Raw genomic sequence first — 23,568 nt, forward strand, 5'->3', positions numbered from 1 at the left:
GTATTTGGTAGCTCGTGACTTGAACTAAAAAAATGCCCACTGTTACGACCTCCCTTATAGTTAAGGAGTTTAAAAAATTCGACAATGTCACAACTCTCCTTTGTTACTACTCACCTCGGTCTATTAATATGTTAAAATACATATCTATGAGTCCGGGTATTTGTCCCTTGCGGGATACGAATCAACAACCACATTGTTGTTATCAAAGAATCTCTCAAGTACGTAATTTTAAGAGGTATAACTTCGCAGCGCACCCATTTTGAGGCGCACCTCATGAAGCGCACCTAAACTATTCCTCGCAGTGCACCTATGTTAAGTTTATCCTGGTACATAGAGTACAAAATAATTATATTAGTAAACATAGATGCGCTTCGAAGAATAATTTAGGTGCGCTTCAAAATGGGTGCGCTTAGACGAATATTTTACTTATAGTTGTTTTAAAAGTGAGAAGTCTTTCTTGGCAATATAGGTGGCATAATTAGTATAGTTCATAGTATAAAAATAGGGCGATAGCTTGTTACCTCACAAAGCGATTTAGAGCTTCTATAGGTAGTCCAAGCTATAACATTGTAGTTAATTATGTAAAACAATTTTAACATTCCACCTTTGGTTTAAGTAAACTGCTTTTTTTACATTTTTAATAATCTTTTTATTTATTATTTATTACTTTTTATTTAAATTATGATCTCAATATTTTTAATCAACTTTTTATGTTGAAATATTTTGCTAAATACTCATGTAAAAAAGTGAAAATGGCATTCCGCAAGCGTTGTGAACTAAAATGTATCTACGAGCATAAATAATTATGACTAATTACGATATAATTTGAGAATATTCCAATCTCTTAATGTATAAATAATCTAGTCAAATAATAAATTGTGAATTTTTAGAACATAAAAGTATTATCTAGTCTAGTCGAATATTGTAATGTGTGAATAAACTTGTTTGGGTGAATGTTTTCTTTAATTGCTTTTATCAAAAAAAAAAAATCTTATATTTTTTAAGTGGTTTTAAAATGGGTTGAGCTAAGAATGTTTTTGGGGTGAATAAGGAACATAAAATTAAAAATTTGTTGTGGGTAGAGTAAGGAACAAAATTGGGTTGTGTAAGGAAAAAATAATGAGTGGGTTGAGTTATCGTGGGTCGAATACGGAATAACCCCATTTGGTAAGTACCAAGTTGTAATGTCCATACAAACTTCAGGAGAGAGAGTGGAGTGAGATAGACATCCACTGCTGAACATATGATTTCCAGATTGGTTTCCAACGCCTTCCTACTGTCTATATGAGGTCGTCTGTCCATCTTACGAGTTTTGATTGAATCTCTGCTTGACTGCGTGAAGGGCGTGACATTTCCATAATAATAGGGATGTTTCTTGGGTAAAAAAGCAAGAGTTTTAATTAGTCCGATAATTAACTTATCAAAAAATACTCGTCACGTATTTTTCACTTTTTCAAACAAATTAAAATTTAAAGAGATAAAGCGCGCCAAAGTTAAAAAGAAGAGGCCCGTGACGTCAATGAGTGCTTAAAAGTGCAGCACTTTGTGACGTCGCGCGGATATTCAACGCACCATAACGTTGTAATTATTTGTTTGATTGACAATTAAAAATATACGCGTTTAATATTTTTTTATATTAAAATTTCCGGACTAAAAAATTTTTTTTAGGAAACAAGCCTATTGCCATATTAGATTTTGTGCCTGTGTAATTCGGAGCGACGCTGAACTTACCCATAAATATATTTTTTTCTCAATAGTGATAATGCATAATCCTATCTCGCCTTGGATGCGTCTGATATGGATTTTCACCTCTTAAATTTCTACCTCTTAATTTATCATTTTTCTTTAATTACTGAAAAAAAAAACGAACGATTCGAATAATACCTTCACATACAACGATCCTCCAGCAGGCAGGCCTCCCACTAGGTGGACCGACGATCTGGTGAAAGTCGCGGGAGGTACCTGGATGCAAGCGGCGCAGGACCGGTCTTTGTGGAAATCCTTGGGGGAGGTCTTTGTCCAGCAGTGGACGTCTTTCGGCTGAAACGATAACGATAACTAATCTAGGAATTTAATAACTTAATTCTTATTTTAGGTGAAAATTTCTTCACCGGTCTATGGGCTCAAAATCCGGCGGGAAAGTTGCTAGCGATCATAGAGGGGTACACCTACTACTGCATAAGGAAAGGAGTGACCAGAGACATGTACCGGTGTACCAACGCAAGGCAATGTAGAGCCAGGTTCGCCATAGACAAGAGGAATATGATGCTCCTAAGTAGACTGGACCATAATCACTCTGCGCCGCCGTTTGTTATACGAGATGGTATTTTAACTAAGGTCAAGTTATATTAAGCAGAGGAATATTACTTGGGCTGAGTTGCCCATCTTACTTTAACTTTGACAAACGTCAAAAATCTGTCAAACTTAATAAAAAGCACCGGTTATTGTCAATGTTATGTTTAAAATAAGGTGGTGTACTTTAGCCTTAGTTGATCGCCAACAGTTGGATTTTTTTGGAGACAGTTGTCAAAGTTGGAATCTAAAAAAGGAGAAGGCGGTCGAAGTTTAGTGACCTCAGTAGCTTTACCATGAGTTTACACCAAAAGCTAGCGAGTGGGTAAAAATCTATGACGATTTTAGTTCTTTATGTCCGTTAAGGGCGCGCTCTACACTCTGTCATATATTTAGGCTGGGTTGCATCGTCATACTTTAACTTTGACAAACGTCAAAAATCTGTTAAACTCCATACAAAAAAAAATCCGGTTATCGTTATAGTTACGGTTCAAGTTAGGTGGTGCAACTCAGCCTAAATGTAATTTTATTAAACCAATGTAAACTCATGGTAAGCACACTGACCTTGATGACGTTTCTCGCTAGGTCACTTTCTAGCGCAAATTGACTGATTTTGAAAGGCTCTCATGGAAACTCTACCTTTCATAATTTGTTTTTTTGTTAGTGCCTAATGTTTATTAGGTATGTGATATTATGAAGAAATGCGCGTTGAATCTCGAGAGAAAATAATACTATTGTAAAAAAATGTTCTTTATGACTGCATTTCGCTTATTATGGATCTAATACTTAATCTGTAAATATTGTAATGATGTACATTTTTGATTCCTGTTTTTGATTGTTATCGACTAAGTATTAAGTTTTGAAATAATAATGTATCAATATATTTTTTTCAATTGGTACTACAGTGTTTTAACAGCTAAGAATTAATTTGTTGATGGATCTCGATTTCATATAAATAATTATATTTTACTATCGTTTTATCCCTTCTGTAAATAAAGTAGGTACCTAAATAGACAAACGAATTATGAAATAACATGTGCAATCTGAAGCTATTAATTGATATTTAAATAATGTACTCGCATATTTCTGGAGAGATTGACATTAACAGTTTTTTTTGTTAAAATAAATTCCGTTAAAAAAAAGTTAAATGTGGTTTTCTGAATAAAGAAAAATAAAATAAAATCATATTTTTGCATTTTAAATCTTTCCAAAAACATCTAATTCCAATTTAAATATCGCTTTATGGACGATTTACAAGATACGGTTGACCTTCTGACTTGGTTTCCAAATCCACGAAGCCAAGATATTATTAAAAAAGAACAAAGACAAATGAAATCTACTTGGCCGCATGTAACTGGCCTACTCGAGATCTGAGGAACGGTAGCTTAAATCCCGCCGAACCAACTGGTACGAGTAACACAAACTTAATATTTAGCTTAATTCCAGGAACTGATGGGGACATTCTTTTTAATTTACAAGGCAGGTATTTGACCACAATCGCACCTGATGTTAAGTGGGATGCAGTCTAGGATGCCTACATATCTGCTTTGTAAGTGCCTATTCACTCTCGCCTTGAAAAGACCCGGATTGTAGTCTTAAATTATAAATATTAAATTAATGAATCCTACTAATATTATAAATGCGAAAGTTTGGATGTCTGGATGTCTGAATGTTTGTTATTCTTTCACGCAAAAAACTATTGAACGGATTTTGATGACACTTTACAGTATTATTGTTTATAACCCAGAATAACATATAGGCTACAATTTATGACGATCTGTGACAAAATTACTATAAGTAATTTATAAATACTTTTCTTGTGGTTAATCATTGTTGGCGTTTCAGTGCAATTCTACAACAAGCATCCCGATGGGAAAATTGTGGCCATAGTCAACCGGTACACCTACTACTGCTCCTGCAAGTCTTCCAAAACCCATCAATGGCGCTGCACAAATAGCAAAATGTGCTCCTCACGCTTCACCCTTAGTAACGAGGATAACTCCTTCCTCAAGCAGGATCTTCAGCACAATCACGATCCACCCCGCTTCATCACCGAGAACGGACTTTACTACAAACTTTAAGATTTTTCTCTAATTTGAAATGTTAATTGTACCGTCTCTTTTGTTTGTACCATTTTTTTTTTCTTGTTATAATATGTGGTGTAAAATAAAGTGTTCACCTATTTTGTTTAAGCTACAAAATTAAATATCCCAATGGTGTCGGTGACGGGTCGTATCCGTAGAAAGCGGGACCTTCGCAGGGGTTAACGGGACTATTAGTAATTTGTATATACTAATCTTCTTACGTATCGTGTCGACAACAAACCTGTACAATACAGTGTCAGCCCAAAATCCGCCATAAGAGTGGCGTCGTCAGTAGCCTTAATTAAATCTTCCTGCGTGCAGTTGTTTGGCCACACAGGGCACGACATCATGTGCTTTGTCGACTGGGGAACAAAACTACACTTGAGCCATCCGAGAATCCCCACTTGGACAGATTTCTATTCACACAATATATGATGAGAGAATAATAATTTCGTTAATTTTCAGTTTCCTTCTACCGAAAACCGTCTGGAAAATTAGTGGGAGTTGTAGACAGATTCACCTACTACTGCAGCTCAAAATCCATATTGACCTCAATTTGGCGGTGTACCTACGGGACGAGCCGCTGCAAATCTACCTTCAAAATCAGCAACAAGGACTATTCCTACGTCAAGGGCAACCTGGATCATAACCATCGGCCCCCTGAATTCACCATTATTAACGGCATGTTTATTAAGGTTTAGGATAAAATTATACTTGAATATTATGCGGGATTTAACGTCTCAGCAAGAATATTGTTAAGAATATAGTTATACTTAGATACAGGTAATTTTAATTCACAATAACACATACACATGTACCTACATAATATACATCCACATCAAATCCATGCACGCACGCAAACACATATAAATTAAAAATAAAATAATAAATTAATCTTTTCAGAACCCGCACAAAAACTTGGAAAACACAATTTGGAAAAAGGAATTAAGAAGAGGAATTGTGTCGGGTGTTATCAAAAACTCCGAAGGTCTTTAACCAGCCGCGAAGCTGATAAAAAAGTTAAAAAAACTTTAACTGCATGTGTTCAGTGCCAAAAACACTTTTGCTATCCTTGTTTTATTGAAAAACATTAATTCATCTTTGTTTGTTACTTTTTTAACTTTTATTAAAACTTAATTTAAAATATCGATATTTGTATTTCACATCCCTAGAATACCTACCAGACTTCCCTACTTCAGTGCGGCACAGGGTGCATAAGCCCTGTATTTTGAATATAGCTATAATTTTTATACTAAACAAGTTATTCACGAACGCCTTCAGTGGGCTGAGTGTGAGTTTAAATCAAACGCACTCACTAGTGAGCGCGTTTAAAAAATGTATGAAAATTTAGTATTTTAAAGTTTCCCGCTAGGGGCGCTGTACAATCCGTCATACATTTAATGTCATTTTTTGACGCGCTCACTAGTGAGCGCGTTTGAAAAAAGCTCACACTCAGCCCTCAGGTGTATGTCAATAAATGCATTATTATTAATATTCAAAGAAAAAAAAAACAAATTTTTGCCGCATGCTCAGCTTCAGTTGCTGCATGGTTGTTGGATTATAAAAGTATACTCTATTCTTAAGGTGATACCAACGTCCACCTGCCGTGGCCACAAGAAGACTGGCGGCTCGCGGCGTCGTCCGACTGCAGCATCGCAGCCGAAACGTCAAGCCGTGAGTACATAATGTAACGTCGCGTTAAGACCCGTGTCTTACTAATTTAGTTAAATATCACACTTTTAAAATTGCAATAACTTTGAGATATTCAAGATAATACTACCTTAGAAAAACAATTAAAAGTTAAGTAGGTATGTACTTAGTTTTGCAGGCGAGTGTATATCATGTCATTTTTTTACACAGTCACTAGCGAGCACGCCAAAAGGTTCGGCCAAACCAACGCGATCACACGCGAACAGCCGGCGTGCAGCGATGGCGATCAATGCATTTTAGTCTGGTCGCCATCGCTGCACGCCGGCTGATCGCTTGTGATCGCGTTGGTTTGGCCGAACCTTAATGTGTTCAGTGCCAAAAACACTTTTGCTATCCTTGTTTTATTGAAAAACATTAATTCATCTTTGTTTGTTACTTTTTTTAATTAAACTATCGATATTTGTATTTCACATCCCTAGAATACCACCAGACTTCCCTACTTCAGTGCGGCACAGGGTGCATAAGTAGTATGGAATTGGGCATTCTAGATCACTGTCGCTCGTCGCTAACGCTGCTCGCTCCAGATGATCTAGAATTGCCCAATTCCATACTACTCATTAGCAACGCATAGCGCGCTCGACCTCGCACCGCGCAGCGCACCTGCTTTCGGAAACGAGAACCACAAAAAAATTTACAATCGTTGTTAATACATTACCCACATGAAATACAACTTACTGATAACACTTCAGCATGCTGATCTGTTACCATGCCATTATTCGAAGCTGGCTTCGCATACTCGAGTAAATAATATAGTTATCTAATTATTTAATGTGTAATGGATAAATTTATATTGAAATAACACGGCCCCCGCCACTGTCGTCGACTTGTTGCGTCACACGCATCGAAACGCGCGCCGGAAATAACGCTGCTGACACTGCGACAAAAGTAACTATTGTTTGTGCCTTATGCACTCGTTTCTGATGTTTTAATTAAATTGATATTTTAACATATAAATTACAATAATATAATAAGAAATTATAATAAATCTTTGGACAATTTCACAAAGTGCCAGCTAACCTCAAAGTAAGCAACTTAATGCTTGTGTTATGGTGCTAGCTTAACGTATTATACTACTTATATACTTTTTTAAATACATACATATTATACATATCATAGTAACATCCAGACCCGTCACATAAATTAAAATTCATCATTTCAATTTCCGCCCGGCCGGGAATCGAACCCGGGACCTCTCGGCATGGTAGTCCGTTCTGAACCACTACAGTTACACCAAACAGCCGACAAAGTTGAACTAACGGTACTCTGAACGTAAGGCGTTCTTCTTTATTACTAAATGTATGCAAAATACGTAAGTATTTGATAATTATGAACGTAAATAAGAAATAATGTAGGTAAATTATTGAAATAAGCGCCTCAATCAATGTAAAGTTTTATACGTTGTTTACTTTGGTAGACCAGGAATCTTGTCTTAAGAAAGCCGCTCCGAAATATGACATGCTGTCATTATATTTATTTCCTTTTATATAAAGACTGCTAGGATTTATACTTCAGGTTTGCTATAACTGTTGACGTTTCTGTAAGACTTTATTCCTTTAAAAAATAAATAAGTAGGTACCTACGTGAAAATTTAAACTTATAATTACTGACAAAATATATTCTCAAGGGTCTTATGATATAAGAACCTCAAATCTTTCAAAGCAGGTGTATGTATAAAAACACAAAATGTTCGTCTATTTAAAGAATTTCATTAAAACACACTGCAGAAGATGTTTTTTTTTTTTTTTTTTTTTTTATATGATATAAGATTCTATTATAGTTGAGCCAGCGCAACTTATTTTTAAACCTGGACCTGAAAAAATGTGTTTTAGGCGTTTTCACGTTTCATTATAACAACTTGAAATTTAATCACCTACGTAATTGCATGAGCAATGTCACATTAAATTGTTTAGCTTTTACTTTCGGGTAAGGCGTATGTAGTTTACTCTACACTCGTGTGACTCGTGTATACCGTGATGTCAGACTATAGAGTTGTCATGAGTGTCAGACATGCAGTCATCAATTAGACCTTAGCTTAACACACATCCACGCATCGTGTTAGCTTAAACACTAGCTGTTGCCCGCTGCTTCATCCGCGTGAATTTTTTTGTCAGAGATCGTTATAAATTATAGCCTATATGTTATTCTGGGTTATAAACTATAATACTGCAAAGTTTCATCAAAATCCGTTCAGTAGTTTTTGCGTGAAAGAGTAACAAACATCCATCCAGACATCCATACATCTAGACATCCAAATTTCGCATTTATAATATTAGTAAGAAGTAAGATGTTTTTTTATATCAAACTAATAGATTCCAACTTATATCAACCAAAGTGGGAACAGATGATTGTTTACAAGAAACTCAACACTAACTTAGCCGTCTAACATTTATACAAAATGAAGTAAAATAAGACATAATGTTTATTTGTTTTATTGTTATTCTGCAATTATTAAAAATATCTGTTTAATGATAGTTAAACTCTAAGATAATATACTTAATTCAAAATTGCTCTGATTATTTAATTAAAAAGGTGTTTTATACCATTTGCTATCACCATTCCGTAGTATTGCTAAAATAGTTAATGCTAATGATCGAAACCTTGATTTTACGACTTGTTTTAATAATTTGTAATATTTTAGATTTGATGTAAATAAGGCTAATTAAAATGGCTTAAAAATAAAAGTATTTACATTTTACATACTTATTTTCATAATACATTCTACTGTGATAAAAATAATTCGTTTCAGATAAATGTCGTTTTTATATAATTAGGTATAAAGTAATAACTATTGATTTAAATAAACTTGGAAAAATACCATATTAATAAATTGAGGTCAAGCAAACATGCGGAGTGCTATGCACCACGTGGTTGTAAGTCTGCTTGCTTGCATTTTTCACCGCACGCATCGGGCTGGTGCGCTTCTCAACTAGGGATGGGACAAAAATATTATGGGCGATACTGTCTGATACTTGATAACTTCGATACGTGATAAATATAATTATATAACTAGGTACTCCGTTTTTATATTTCATAATTTCAGATGATTTTAATGTTCTCTATTTTAGATTTCTGTGGGCATGCCATCGATTACCTATATCAACCAGTAGAATAAGAGGTGTTATTTTTGTAAAAATATGTTGCGCATCTAAATATTACAAATATTTATTTTTACGTTAAATTAAAAAGGCTATTCTCATAATGTAACAAATGTAGTTACGACGTGGTAACTCATATTTTATACTAGGTAACTGCTCCGTACTTTTTACAACACTATAACTGTTTTTGCGAACTCCACAATAATCGCGTTATAAATTGGGGTGTTTCGGTGATTGTCACCACAGTACCGCAACAAGTAATTATCTAGTAATTGCTGCTCAAGTAGCTATTGCGCAGTGCTCCAGAATCTCTGCCCTCCAGAATCTCTGCTCTTCAGAATCCCTGCTCCATCACCAAGGTAAAAATCATGTAAGTTTTTTTATTTATTTACTTTGTTTCTTTTTCTTTGCAATTCTTGGAGTCACCCCAACTTTATCATCTAGCAGATAACCATCCATCCGTCCACCTTCAGCTGGTCCGCTGATGAGACTTCGATTACTACATAGAATTTTACTTTATCTTTACAGGTCCGACTCCGAGATCGAATCCGTGTTCGGAGACAGCGCTGCTGCCTCCAGTTCTCGCAAATATACGCCGAAGAGGAAGACGCCAGTCAAATCAAGGTACAGTGCATTCAGGTTCATTCAACAAACATAATTTTATTCCTAGTGCATCATCATTGATCTTTAACGCTCTCATCACACGTAAGTAAACACTTTGGGATGAGAAAAGTTTAAGATCATAGATGCGCAGGCATCCCGTCAGTTTACTGAATCATTATATTTGTCCCTACAGATCCGACTCCGAGTGTGAGGCTGAGCCGCAAGTACCGAAAAAGAAACGTGTCTCTAAACCCCGGTAAGTGGATGTTCCAACTATGTGCGTATGAGTATGTGTATGTTGATTGAAAATCTCGGTAAGTGGTTCGTTTCACGAATGCGTGTGAGTGTGTGTGAATGTATGAGCGTGTTGAGTGAACTCTGAAATCTAATTAGTGGATGGTTCAGTGCTATGTAAGCAAACAATGTATGTGTATGTATGTTAAGTATGTGTGTAGTTATATGTTTATTAAAAATCTCGGTAAGTGGTTGGTATCATAAATGCGTGTGTGTGTGTGTCTGTGTGTCTGTGTGAGCGTGTTAAGTGAACTCTAAAATCTAGGTAAGTGGATAGTTCAGTGGTATGTAAGCGAAGATTTATGTGTGTATATATGTTGATTGAATGCTTTTGTCTTTAGATACTGTGTTACAAATGAAGATGAATGATTTCCAAGTACAGGCTTTTAAACAACGCTATTTATTATAGCACCTGTACTTGAAAGAGTGTTTCTGCGAGTCAAGTATTAATAATATTAATTTTTAATTTCAGAGCTTCGTCAAAGAGATCTAAAGATCTCTTCGGATTGTTATCCGACGAGGACGAGACGCTAGCGGTCGAGAACTCCCAACGTCGGGGTTCCGCGGCTCACCAGCAGCTGGACAGCAGCCTGACGACCAAGGTCGCCAACGGCTCCGTGCGGCGCACCGCTCCGCTCGACGGCACCTACTACGTAGAGGTGCGCGCCTACACCACCAGCGACGCGCTCAAGGTGTTGCCCGCGGAGCGCTACAAGAAGGCGCTGCTCACCGCGAAGGTCCAGCTGAACACCGGCACATCGGAGTGGCAAGATCTTCAGAAATTTATGAAGAGTCTGAAGAAATTATTTGAAGATCGAGAGCCTGTATTTTATAGTAATAAAGTAAATATTAAATAATAAAAATTTATTTTAGTTAATAGTAAATAGTAAATAATAAAAATTATTTTAGTTAATAAATTGTATTCTTTGAATTTCCTAATTCCTTCTAGTTTTGTAAGTATAGTCGACCACATACCAAGTTACACATAGAAAATACAATAACAACACAACAGGTAACTGGTATTCAGGGTACAATACAAGGTATAGGTAGGTACGTTTGATTTTTGGTACAAAGGTAGGTACCTAACTAAGGTTTGTTGTTTAGAGAGGTAACAGGTAAGTCTGTTAAAGAACACGGCAAAGTGCGCGTGAAGTCGTTACACTTGGTATGTGGTAGATCTATACATACTGACTTTTTAGAAGTATTAGGATTTCAAAGTAATTTTCCTAGTTTTTAGTATTAGTTATTTTAATAAGGAACTAACCTTAAAGAAATTTATTTCAGCATAAAGTAAAGTATATAAAAACCATGCCTTTTTGTACGGCTTGTTCAGCACGTGTAGACAATACGCATTGGGTAGGGCATTTGCGGAGTAACGCGCATAAGAACAAATGCGCAGCTCCGGTAGAGGACGGCGTAGTTAAGATCTCCTCTGCCTTCAGAGGCCGTATCGCTTCGTATAGGATACTAGCGAACGCGGGAAACGAGTCGACTTTACCTGAGATATTCTTAAATAGTATACGTTCTAAGTTGCTCGTTCTTATAGAAAAATCTTTAAAGCAATACATTAGTTTAAAAATTAATTTAGAGTATTTTGGTAATTTTATTTTGTTAAAAAGCGATACGCAAGATATAAAATCATTCGCGACTAAGAATATGATTATTCATCGCAACTTTAATTACGACCAAGTATTTAACTCCGTCGTCCGTACATTGTGTAAAAAAGTCGAAGAGTTTCAGGATCGTGACAGTGGCTGGGGATTTTTAAATAACATATATGTTGAAATCAATATTAACAAGTTTGATCCGTTAAGTGGAGCAGGTTCAACCTATGTGGATTTACCACTTCATTTAAAAAGGAAAAAAGCTTGTATCAACGTTAAAAACGCTGATAACTTTTGCTTTTTGTGGAGCATCATTGCAGCGCTTTATCCAGCTAAACGCAATACTGATCGTACAGGTTCGTACCCTCCTTTTGAAGACGTGTTAAACGTGCATGGGTTAAACTTTCCTGTCACTTTTACAGATATTAAAACATTTGAAAATAATAATAGATTTTTAAGCATCAATGTATATTCCGTAAAGAATAAGCGCATTGTGGGGCCAATTTATAGATCAGAATTTAAAAGGAAAACTAGGATTAATTTATTACTTCTTGAAAATGGAAACAAATCACACTATGTTTTGATAAAGAATTTGTCACGTCTTGTACGAGCTCAAATAACAAAACACCATAATAAGATATACTTCTGTGACGATTGTTTACTTTTCTTTGCATCTGAAGAAAAACTTGATGGTCACGTTTGTAGCGGCGTAACCACTGTGCTACCGGAACAAGGTAGTTATCTTAATTTTAAAAATTTTAATCGGAAACAAGATATTCCTTTCGTTGTGTATGCTGATTTTGAAACTCTTCTTAAACCGATAGCAACTTGTGAACCGAGTCCCTCTTGTAGTTTTACTTTAAATCAAAAACAACACATTCCAGCGGCGTTTGCTTATAACGTAGTGTGCTCGTTTGACGAAAATCTTAATAGTTTTGTTTCGTATCGCGGACTTGACTGTGTTCATAAATTTCTTAAAAGTCTTTACAAAGATATAGAAAAGATTTATGACATTTTGAGTGTCGATGTGCCAATGGTGTTCGATGAAAACGATGCTAAAATACATGCTGAAGCTGATGTGTGTCACATTTGTAATGGTTTAATACTGTTTGATAAAGTAAGGGACCACTGTCACTTGACAGGCCGCTACCGGGGTGCCGCTCACCAACACTGTAATTTACAGTACAGCCTGCCTAAATTAATTCCCGTCTTTTTTCATAACCTAGCGGGCTATGACTGTCATCTATTCATTAAAGAATTGGCTGAAAGTTCGGGTCCCATAAAAGTAATACCGAAGAACAAAGAGAATTACATTTCTTTTACAAAATTTTTAAAGATGTCTGATAGTAAATTTGCCCAAATAAGATTTGTAGACTCTTTTAAGTTTTTAGGGACAAGCTTAGAAAAATTGGGAAACGGTCTACACAAATCCGATTTTGTTCACTTAAAACGTTGTTTTACCGAAGATAGAGAATTTGAATTATTAACCCGTAAGGGTGTTTATCCTTACGATTATATGAAATCTTGGAAATCGTATTCTAAGAAACATCTGCCCTCTAAGGAAAGTTTTTATAATACTTTGACTGATGAGGGCATTAGCGATGAAGATTACATGCACGCGAAATTGGTCTGGAATACTTTTAATATTTCTAATTTGGGAGAATATACTGATCTTTATCTTAAAACCGATGTTTATTTGTTGACAGATATCTTTGAAAATTTTAGAGCGGTATGTAAAAGAAATTATCATCTAGATCCAGCTTTTTACTTAACAGCACCAAGTTTATCATTTGACGCGATGTTATTGAAAACGGGCGTAGAGTTGGAGCTACTGTCTGACTTAGAAATTATACGCCTCGTACAGAAAGGCGTGCGGGGTGGGATTTGTCTTTGTTCTACCAGGCTAGCTAGCGCGAACAACATTTACATGGATAATTACGATGAAACTAAACCAGATTCTTTTCTCTTATACATCGACTGTAATAATCTATACGGTTACAGCATGTGTCAGTCCTTGCCAGTAGCTAATTTTAAATTTCTTGAACAACACGAAATTGATAGATTACATATTACAAACGTTTCAGACGATGCAGAATATGGATTTATACTAGAAGTTGATTTGTTGTACCCCGAAGAGTTGCACTGTACTCATAACGACTATCCATTTTGCGCGGAGAAATTTATACCTCCAGGAGGTACAACTTCTAAATTAGTGCCGAATTTATACTCAAAATACAATTATGTAATTCATTACGTACATTTAAAAACGTGTTTAAATCATGGTTTGATTTTGAAAAAAATACATCGGGTAGTTACATTCAAGCAAAGTAAATTCTTAGCGGAATATATTAATCTTAACACCGAATTGAGAAAGAAAGCAGAAACACCATTTCAACAAGACTTATTTAAGCTCATGAATAATTCTGTCTTTGGAAAAACCTTAGAAGATACTGAGCGTAGAGTAAACGTAAAATTAGTGAATCAATGGCAGGACGATACCAATCGAACGAATCGATCTATCTCTGCGGCAAAGTTAATTTCACGACCAAATTTTCACAGCGCTACCATTTTTACTGAAAACTTAGTAGCCGTTCAAATGAAACCGGAAAGAATTATACTCGACAAGCCGATTTACGTAGGTTTTGCTGTTTTAGAGCTTTCAAAAAGCCATATGTATCAGTTTCATTACTCTGTCATAAAGCCTCACTACGGTCATAAAGTGCAATTATGTTACACGGACACTGATAGTTTTATCTATGAAATACAGACTAAAGATGTATACAGAGACATAAAACAAAATTTCTTGCGATATTTCGACACCAGTAATTACGCTTCGCAAAACCAGCACGATCTTCCGATTATGAACAAAAAAGTACCGGGTTTGTTCAAAGATGAACTTGGCGGACGTATTATGACTGAATTTGTAGGGCTAAGATCAAAACTGTACTGCATTAAAACTGAAACTGATGTAATCAAAAAGGCAAAAGGCATTAGAAAGAATGTTATCAAACATTTGAACGCATCCGATTACAATGATGTATTACTCAATGATAAAATAGTGCGCAGAAAAAATATTCTGTTTAAATGTATTAAGCATAATATTTTCACCCAGACAGTAAATAAAATTGCTTTATCAAATGCTGATGACAAACGTTTCATAATGCCCGACAAAGTTTCCACAAAGGCATGGGGTCATAGTTCCTTAATTTAATGCTTTACATTATGCTGAAATATATTATAATAATCATTTAGGCTAAACTAACTAACTATAGGTGTAAGGTTAATTTTAATTTATTTCATAAATATTGTAATTATTTATAAGTTAATAGAAATAAACATTTAATAATTTACACAATTTATGGTTTTATTTAAACTCATAAAAATCGTCAAATAAGCGTAATCACGCAATATTGTAATTTGCAATACGCTGATACAATACATCCGTTCAGTTTTGCAAATTCAGCGATTTCGTAATAAAGTATCTGTACTAAACATAATTTTTAATAAATATTTCAACACCACGAGAGCTCATTCACTCCATATTATTCCACACCTCCAGACAAGCGAGAGAATACATTTTCGGTAAGTATACAATTTCTAAGGTTTATTGGTATAGGTATTATTGTATTATAATACGAACACTAACAATTGTTTTACTTTTCAGATCATGGAAAACTCTGATGACACCAACATCATGCTGTCCCAGTACACCTGTGATCCCTGGGAAGGGCTCACTCAAGCCTGTCAGGAACTAATGGACAGGCCTGAGACGACCGAGCCCCAAGCCTTGCGGGAAAAGAAGGTTCGGCGGAAGGCTGAGGCCAAGAAAAAGCGACGTAGTTCTGCAAAGTCCTACGTTATCAACAGGGAACGCTCGAGAGGCATTCGGCTCATACAAATACGGGTGAGTGACCTAACCAGCGAGCCTTCCTGTTCGACGGCGCGGGACCCGGAGCACAGTGACAGTGAGGACAATGTGGTGCTGAGTGCGCAGTATGTGGTGACAGAACACAATGACGAAATAATGGATATGACTGATAGTGTTATAAGAAAAATTTCAAAAAAGTTGTGTAGTGATAATCTTTAGTTTTAAGTATAAATATGTACTTAGGTTAAATAATAGTTTTATAAGAAAGTAGCAATAAAGTCTAGAAACTAAACGTGTTTATTTTTTCACCACCTCAAATAGGAAACAATTACTTTTACTATTTAGACTTAATTATTTTTTACTTGAAGGATCGATAAATTAAAGACGGTAATGCCTTTTAATAAGTATAGTTTATTTAAAAATCATAAATTAACTTTATTTTCAACACACCATTTCTTTATGCATACTACATTTTTTAATGCACAAATTTTCTTATGATAAATACAATTATATAATGCAGTATTATCTGAACAATACATTTTATGAAGAGTATTTAAGTTAGGAGCACTTAAATTACTTATATCTACAATATTATTTTCTTTTCCACATAGATCCTGCACCCAATTGATCTTTTCGTCTCCTTTTACAAAAATCTTTTTGTCTTTTAAGTAAGGTTTAATAATTCTTTGAAATTCTCTATAGTCTACATATCCTTCACTCCAGCGGTAGCCTCTGTTTCTTTCGATCCAGCGAACCTGCTTTTTCTCTTCAGCGGTTAATGAATTGAACGGATATGGTGGTTTTACCAAAAATATGTAAGTATGCTCTTGGGTAGCCATAGCAAGTTCTTTAACTATAAATTCATTAACACTATTTTTGAACCCTTGAATATCCACAATTGCTGTGTTGATATTCATGATAATTTCTTTACTATATTGCTCAAAGGTTTGTACTCAAATATACAATCGTTTAAAATCAAACAGTAAGCAGCGGTCTGATCGGGTATTTCTTGATCTGTTTCGATTTCAACTCTTACATCGATCGATCCTTTCAAAGTTTCGTGTTGCCTCGAACAGTCGATAACAAATAAGGGAGCCACGTCTCTGAATTCCTTCAAGCTCATCAACGGCTCTGGTCGACGTCCGTGATACGACTGTTGAAATCTTGTGTACTGCTCATATAATAAAGTAATCTTGTCTTCGGAAAAACTAACATTTAGTCCTTCGTATGGGTAATATGACGAATTTAGAAAGACTCTTACATCACGTACATGACAGTGGTCAAACTCAGCCATTGACGAGTGAGCGTTATGTTTGCGGTTAGTTTGTAACGCGATTACAACAAATCGTGGTTTCTCTATTTGCGATGAAGTTTTAATAGACCACGTATGTTTACGAGTTTTAGGTAGTAGTGGATATTCATATAGGTCCCAATTACGATATGCTAATGGAATAGGTCGATCTTTTTCTAAATGTTTTAATAGATTAATTCTTTCTCTATCTGATACTTTAATGTGTGGAACTCGCCAAACTATTTTATTAATTATAATGTCATCTACTATTTCACCTGTATTAAGTTTGATTGCATTGAGATTAGTATTGCTTCTCAGCAATACTAACTCGTGTTTACAGTTAATGATAATTTTATCATAATCTTCTGCAAATCCTAATATCTTGTTTAGCGGAATAGATGCGGAAAATGATCCACCAGCTGCATTGTTTGTGCCCGTGGGCGACCAACCCCAAACTTTTGCACACTTAGACTCATTATCATTTAAGGATAGATAAGATTTTATTGTCGTCGTAATACCTGCATTCTTAACTTTATCTATTTCTACCCCATTTAGTTCGTATCGTATGTCTTGAAATAGAAACAACGCTGGATTATTGACAAAATGTACATTTGATACTTTTTCTTTAGTCGTGCTATTAAAGACGTTCACTTTACCCTCGATGTATAAACTACTGAGTGAAGGCAGCACGTACAGGTCCTGTTGATTGATAGGTATCCGTATTTCATCGTTCTTGTTGAAACTGGTTACGTATGGTTTGTATGAATGGTATTCAAAACTTTCAATACTATTATCGTATGGTGTTTGTTGAGATATATTTAAAATATTCATTTTATTAAACCAACTAGCTTAAGAAATGCTTTATTATTCTTGGTTAGCTTCTTTTTTACTTGAAGGGATGTGTCTTTATGAGGTGTTCTTTTAGAACTGACTTGAGTACTCGAGGTGATTGGGTTTTTATTGAAATTCAACATTTTTTTCTGAAGTGTAAGTACAGTTGAACTTCTTCTCCACGTAAATTTATTTCTTTATTTTCAGCGTCCAACAATCTTATGTTAATAGCACTTATGGAATCTTTGTTAACAGGAAAATAAATTAAGTTTTTAGGTATTTCAATTATTCGATAACCAGGTGGTACATTAGGTACAAACTCGTAAATAATATGACTTGCTTTCCCATTTACAAAAGAACCACTAACTACATCGCATTCGATCCGCACGATGGTTGTTGATACAATGCTGACGGGATACTCAGACTCAGTACTTATATTAGCATTTATCGTCCCCATACCAAATCCTAATATTTTACCAATTGATTCTTTCTTATTGAAGTGAACATCTTTGGAACAACATATATTTGTCTTCAAGGTATTGTTGTTGCAGGTTAGTTTTAATACGGTGTTCTTTATGTTACTTTTTAAATAATCACATATATCCTGAAGCTCGTAAGACCCTTCAGGAATTTTAATGACTTCGCTATCACCATAATAAAATTTATTGTTTCTTTCATCTATGTTAGGAATAGAATTGAAAGTTGAAAAATATATAAGACCGCATTCGTAGTCTCCTCGTAATTCCAACGTTGGTGAATAGTTTGTAATTAAACAGGCTCCTACCCCGGTTATGGACACAGTGAAAGACATTTTTATACTGACAATTTTATTTATTACATTTGTTATATAAATGCTTTATCCAATAGTTTCTTAAAAATTTTAGACATAAGTGACCACAGTTTGTGGTTCCAAACCTTTGATGTTGTACATAATTATAGTTTATTGGTAAGTTATGTAAATACTTAACTAATTCCAACGGCGGTTTTAAATTTCCAAAACTATCATAATATTCTGCGTAATCGTTTTGCTTTACAAAGGCTACCCAATGCGTTCCAGGATTTTTGCTGCTATCCAAATTTAGTATACCACACTCAATCTTTTTGGCCTTCAAAGGTAATTTATCTCTCATAAATACACCGCGAAAGAATGGTATATCACTAGCGTGTTCTAATATATCAAAATTTGTGAGAGCACGTCTGGGTAGCCGTTTGATTAGTTTTTTGAAGGATTTAAGTATAAACCAGCTCCTTTTTTATGCGGTTTTATATACAATCCTTTTCCAAGAGCTACCGCTTCCATCATTCTATTATGGCGTTCAGACTCCTGAAGACTCTTCTGTGCAGCTTTAGAATCATTAACAGCTTTCGCAATACCTGCTGCACCTCCCGCTAGAGAACCCAAGGCTGATAATCCCGCAAATATGGGAATGAGAGGTAAGAGTCCGCCATATTTTGGAATGGGAATACACCGTGGTAATTTTATTCCTTTTTTATTTGAAAATAGTTTTTTTGCAGCAGCATATGCATATTGTATAGTAGAATGTTTGTCCTTCGATTTTAGTTTTTTAATTTGTGTTCGTATTTTTTTAATACCCGACATAAATGATTTTACACCAGAGCCCGCCCTAATTTTAGCCTTCATTGCATTTTTTACTATCCACGATGCTATCTTTTCTCCGGTTCTGGCATCCTTCGATTTCATTCTCTTCTTAGCCATGTTTAAAAGTTCTACGTCAGCGTTGTGTCGAGCACTAGAATCTTTATTGTTGTAAGCAATATCGTGATACATGCAAGCTTCATCCAATTTGTTTACTCCTCTTTCGCCTCTAAGTAACCGTTTCTGAAGTTTTGTTCCAGGACCACAAAATTGATATCCAGGTAAATGTAACTCGAACGGTAAATTATCTATCAAAGTATTAATAATACCACTGCCTTCCTTCATCGATAAGCACAGAGTGATATGAGATAATAATTATCATCAGGTTTTATATACCTAGACTACTAATTCACTTTTGTCCACCCAGCTGTTCTCCTCATCACTTAAACCTAACCATTTTACCAATAGCTTATTTCCTTTCTTTTTTATTACCTTTTCAATGAGATAAATATCTGGAAACTTGGTTTTCTGTAATTCAAATCCGTAAAAAGAACCCAGAATATTTAGATTGTGTTTGTCTTCTATTTGATAAGTTTGAGGATTGGTTTTATTTACTTTAATAATGCGAAATATTTCGGTAGACCAATTAGGGGTATAACCTTTATAAAAATCTCCTTTGAATTTACTTATACGAACATAATCACCGACTTGAAACGATGACCTTTGACGTACATTCCGCTTTTGGGATTTAACAATGTTACACCTGACTAATGTCTCATTATTATTGTTAACATCAACCGGCTTGAATTTCGTGATTCGATGTAAAGTATTGTTATAGTAATGCACAGCTGAATTTAAATTATTATGGAACCATTCATATCGTCCGCACAAACTAAACATCTTGTAAAGGTGTGATTTTAAAGTTCTTATTACTCGTTCTACAATAGAAGCTTTTTTAACAGAGTATGTGGAATAATGATTTACGCCATGTTTTTTCATTAACTGCTTAAAAGAAGTATTATAAAACTCTGTCCCCAGGTCTGTTTGCAAGTTTGTAGGCTTTCTTGTCGATTTAGATAATATATTTTGCATTGCACTCGTAACACAATTTTTTGATTTGGATTTCAAAGGTCTAACCCATACATATTTTGAAAAAGCGTCAATAACTACTAAAACATATTTATATCCTTTATTAAATGACGAATATTTCTGTAAATCAATAAGATCAGCTTGCCATAAGTCGTCTATTCCTTTTATAATCGTGTGTCTACGAGAGAAATTTCTTCGTGCTGCTTTGTGAATCTCGTTTACTATATCTTGTTTACTCATTCTTATCAGGTTTAGCTCCAACCATGACATCAATTTCTTGTTTTGTGTAATACAATGTACTTAAATGGTTAGTAGTCAGTTTTTCCAAATTGTTTAAGTACTTTTTGACATTATTTTGTATTGTTTTCATTTCATTTTTCAGTTCTTGAACACACTTATCAACATAATCTTTATTCACAGCTTCATCGCTTTTTTCAGGAGATTGTACACCCAGTAATCTTGATGATTTTAAATCAAAATCACCAGAATTTGTTCTTACTAATGTATCGGTAAGAATGTCAGTAAATTCAGTTAGTCGTAAACGCTTATGAACGTGATGCCCGAATTTATCAATATTCATTGCCGTCTTGTCGGCTTCTGCAATGTAATGGTACTGCTCAATTTTCCTAAGGGAAGCTTATTATATTTGATGTCTTTTATGATACCAGCTTCGTGCAACTCTTCGATAATTGCATAAATTTCATTATGTACTCCAGTGTTACCAGCAGCCCATGATCCAAGTAGCAGTTTCAATCGTTCTACTAACTCATTTGGATCGTTCCAGTAAACTAAATCAGTATCCGTCTTCACTTTTTTTAGAATATCAATACCTTCTCCCTGATGAAGACTTTCTACACTACTTGTATGATTTCTTGAGAACTTAAATAGTGGTTTAATCACTCGCATATATTTTAATCCCTTGTTACTATTGATTGGTTTTGTTGGGTCGAAATTACGTTTATGTGCATTGGTATCGATAAGTAATAATTTATAATGTTGTAAGTCTTCCTGCGTAATAACATCTAAATCTGGTGTCTTGTTATACAATAATTGTTTTAAGCCTGGAGTTTTTTTCAAGGTCCGGTTTCCAATTTTCAGAATCCTATCGTCGTCATAAACACGGGTATTGCCTAGCAAAAGTTTTTTATTAACATGTCTTACACCGTAAGGTACATCTTTTATTGCTTCAGACGATACGGACCATGATAATGAATCGTTGGCAACACTTGGAGAAGACTGCAGAGATTTGAATGAGTTTTCGTGAACATCTTGAACATCAGATGGTAACGAAACGAGGGTTTCGTTAGGTGTTTTGCGATCATCATCATCTGAGACTGCTTCACTATCAATAGGTTCTTCGTAATCTCCAATAGACGTATTTGATGACTCGCTTTCACTGTATTTAGCTCTTTTTACTGTTTCAGTTTGCCTTGATTCATCATTTATTTGACGTTTTTTGTCTGATTCACTGGTTAACAACTTCAGTGGGTTAACGATAGGTTTAAATATAGTTTCTAATGCCATATCATTTTCATTTCTGAAATCTTTTATCATTTCTACTTTTCTTTTCACAGCCGCTGCAGATTTAATAATTTGCTCCTTGAGGTTTCGTTCCATTGTAAAGGATTCCACTCAGTTTGGCTTCCCTGGTGTGATTAATTCGTAAGTAACTCAACAGCTACTTTTATAAAAACTTAGTCCATTATTATGAATGTATCAAACTTCATTCTATAACAACCGTTGTTACGTTCACAGTCCTTATTAATAATAACATAATTATACGGCTTACTCCAAACAGTAGAACACATTTCACGGAACTGAGACCACGTCATGTCAGACCCTACATGTTCTTCGTAAACGTGTTTTAGATTAATGTCGTCTTGCTTAAACAATATTATAAGGTTCGCATTATCTCTTACAAGTTGTTTGGGTATTTTAGTGTAAGTTTGATTGATATAAAAACAATCAATATTCTTATGTCGACCCATCGCAAAATAGTCACGTATATTGTTTTGATTTTCACAAGCAACATCGTCAAATATAATAATCGAGTTAGGCAAAGCCTCTTGTGGACTTAGAACTTCACTATTATGGTTATACTTGTTATAGGTAGTGCCAGCAACGTTTTCTAATACCTTTTCTAAAAAAACGTATTTAGGTTGATATAATGACTTTGAATACACATACAAGTTGCGAAAACGCGGTCCCTTCTGGTGTAGCAGCAGGCTGATAACTAAGTTGGTCTTCCCGCAGTTCGAGGGACCGCAAACAATACTACGTATAGTATTTGGCAACAAGTTTCCATGACGCTTAACCATGTTCGGTGATGTTGGGCAGACACATTCTAATTTCAGAGATTCTTTTTGTTTAAGAAATTTCATATCAGATTTGAACTTGACCGCTGTGGTTGATGTATTACAACTAAATGACGATAATTCTGTCGTTCGATTAAATTAAAAGCTCAAAAATATTTCCTTATGGAATTGGGCCGTTCTAGATCATCTGGAGCGAGCAGCGCTAGCTGCGACGAGCGACGGATGATCTAGAATGCCCAATTCCATACTACTTGCATAAGCCCTGTATTTTGAATATAGCTATAATTTTTATACTAAACAAGTTATTCACGAACGCCTTCAGTGGGCTGAGTGTGAGTTTACATCGAACGCACTCACTAGTGAGCGCGTTTAAAAAATGTATGAAAACTTTAGTTTTTGAAAGTTTTCCGCTAGGGGCGCTGTACAATCCGTCATACATTTAATTTCATTTTTTGACGCGCTCACTAGTGAGCGCGTTTGAAAAAAGCTCACACTCAGCCCTCAGGTGTATGTCAATAAATGCATTATTATTAATATTCAAAGAAAAAAAAAACATTTTTTTGCCGCATTCTCAGCTTCAGTTGCTACATGGTTGTTGGATTATAAAGGCCTATTCAAACCTGAGCTATATTCGCTGCCGTTGTGGGTAGAGGTACATACCACGCGGGTTTCGCTCAGGTATTTAGTATCAAGTACCGCGGCTAGAGCGGTTTTCTCTGCCGCAGACGGTAGCGAATACCACTTAGGTCTGAACAGTATTATTACCGCATACCCACTGGGTTTTCTCTGCCGTAGCCGGTAGCGAATACTGCTTAGGTCTGAATAGGCCTTAAAAGTATACTCTATTCTTTAGGTGATACCACCGTCCACCTGCCGTGGCCACAAGAAGACTGGC

At 35.3% G+C, this 23,568-nt stretch overlaps 1 protein-coding gene across 7 annotated transcripts in view; it reads left to right on the top strand.

Moving 5' to 3' along the window:
• LOC135076983 (modifier of mdg4-like) overlaps positions 1-23,568 on the top strand; it is a 351,682-nt gene that overhangs the window by 296,378 nt on the left and 31,736 nt on the right. The window contains exon 5 of one of the 7 annotated variants that reach the window (XM_063971555.1): positions 4,842-5,154. The exons of 5 other annotated variants lie outside the window; for them this stretch is intronic. In XM_063971555.1, coding sequence (XP_063827625.1) covers positions 4,842-5,077 — 236 coding nt within the window. In that variant the 3' untranslated portion in view covers positions 5,078-5,154. Of the gene's footprint in view, positions 1-4,137; positions 4,417-4,841; positions 5,155-23,568 lie in introns of those variants that run through there. One more of the 7 variants, XM_063971557.1, reaches the window with a different exon arrangement.

Source organism: Ostrinia nubilalis, chromosome 12 (assembly GCF_963855985.1).
Source record: "Ostrinia nubilalis chromosome 12, ilOstNubi1.1, whole genome shotgun sequence".
Lineage (NCBI taxonomy): Eukaryota > Metazoa > Arthropoda > Insecta > Lepidoptera > Crambidae > Ostrinia > Ostrinia nubilalis.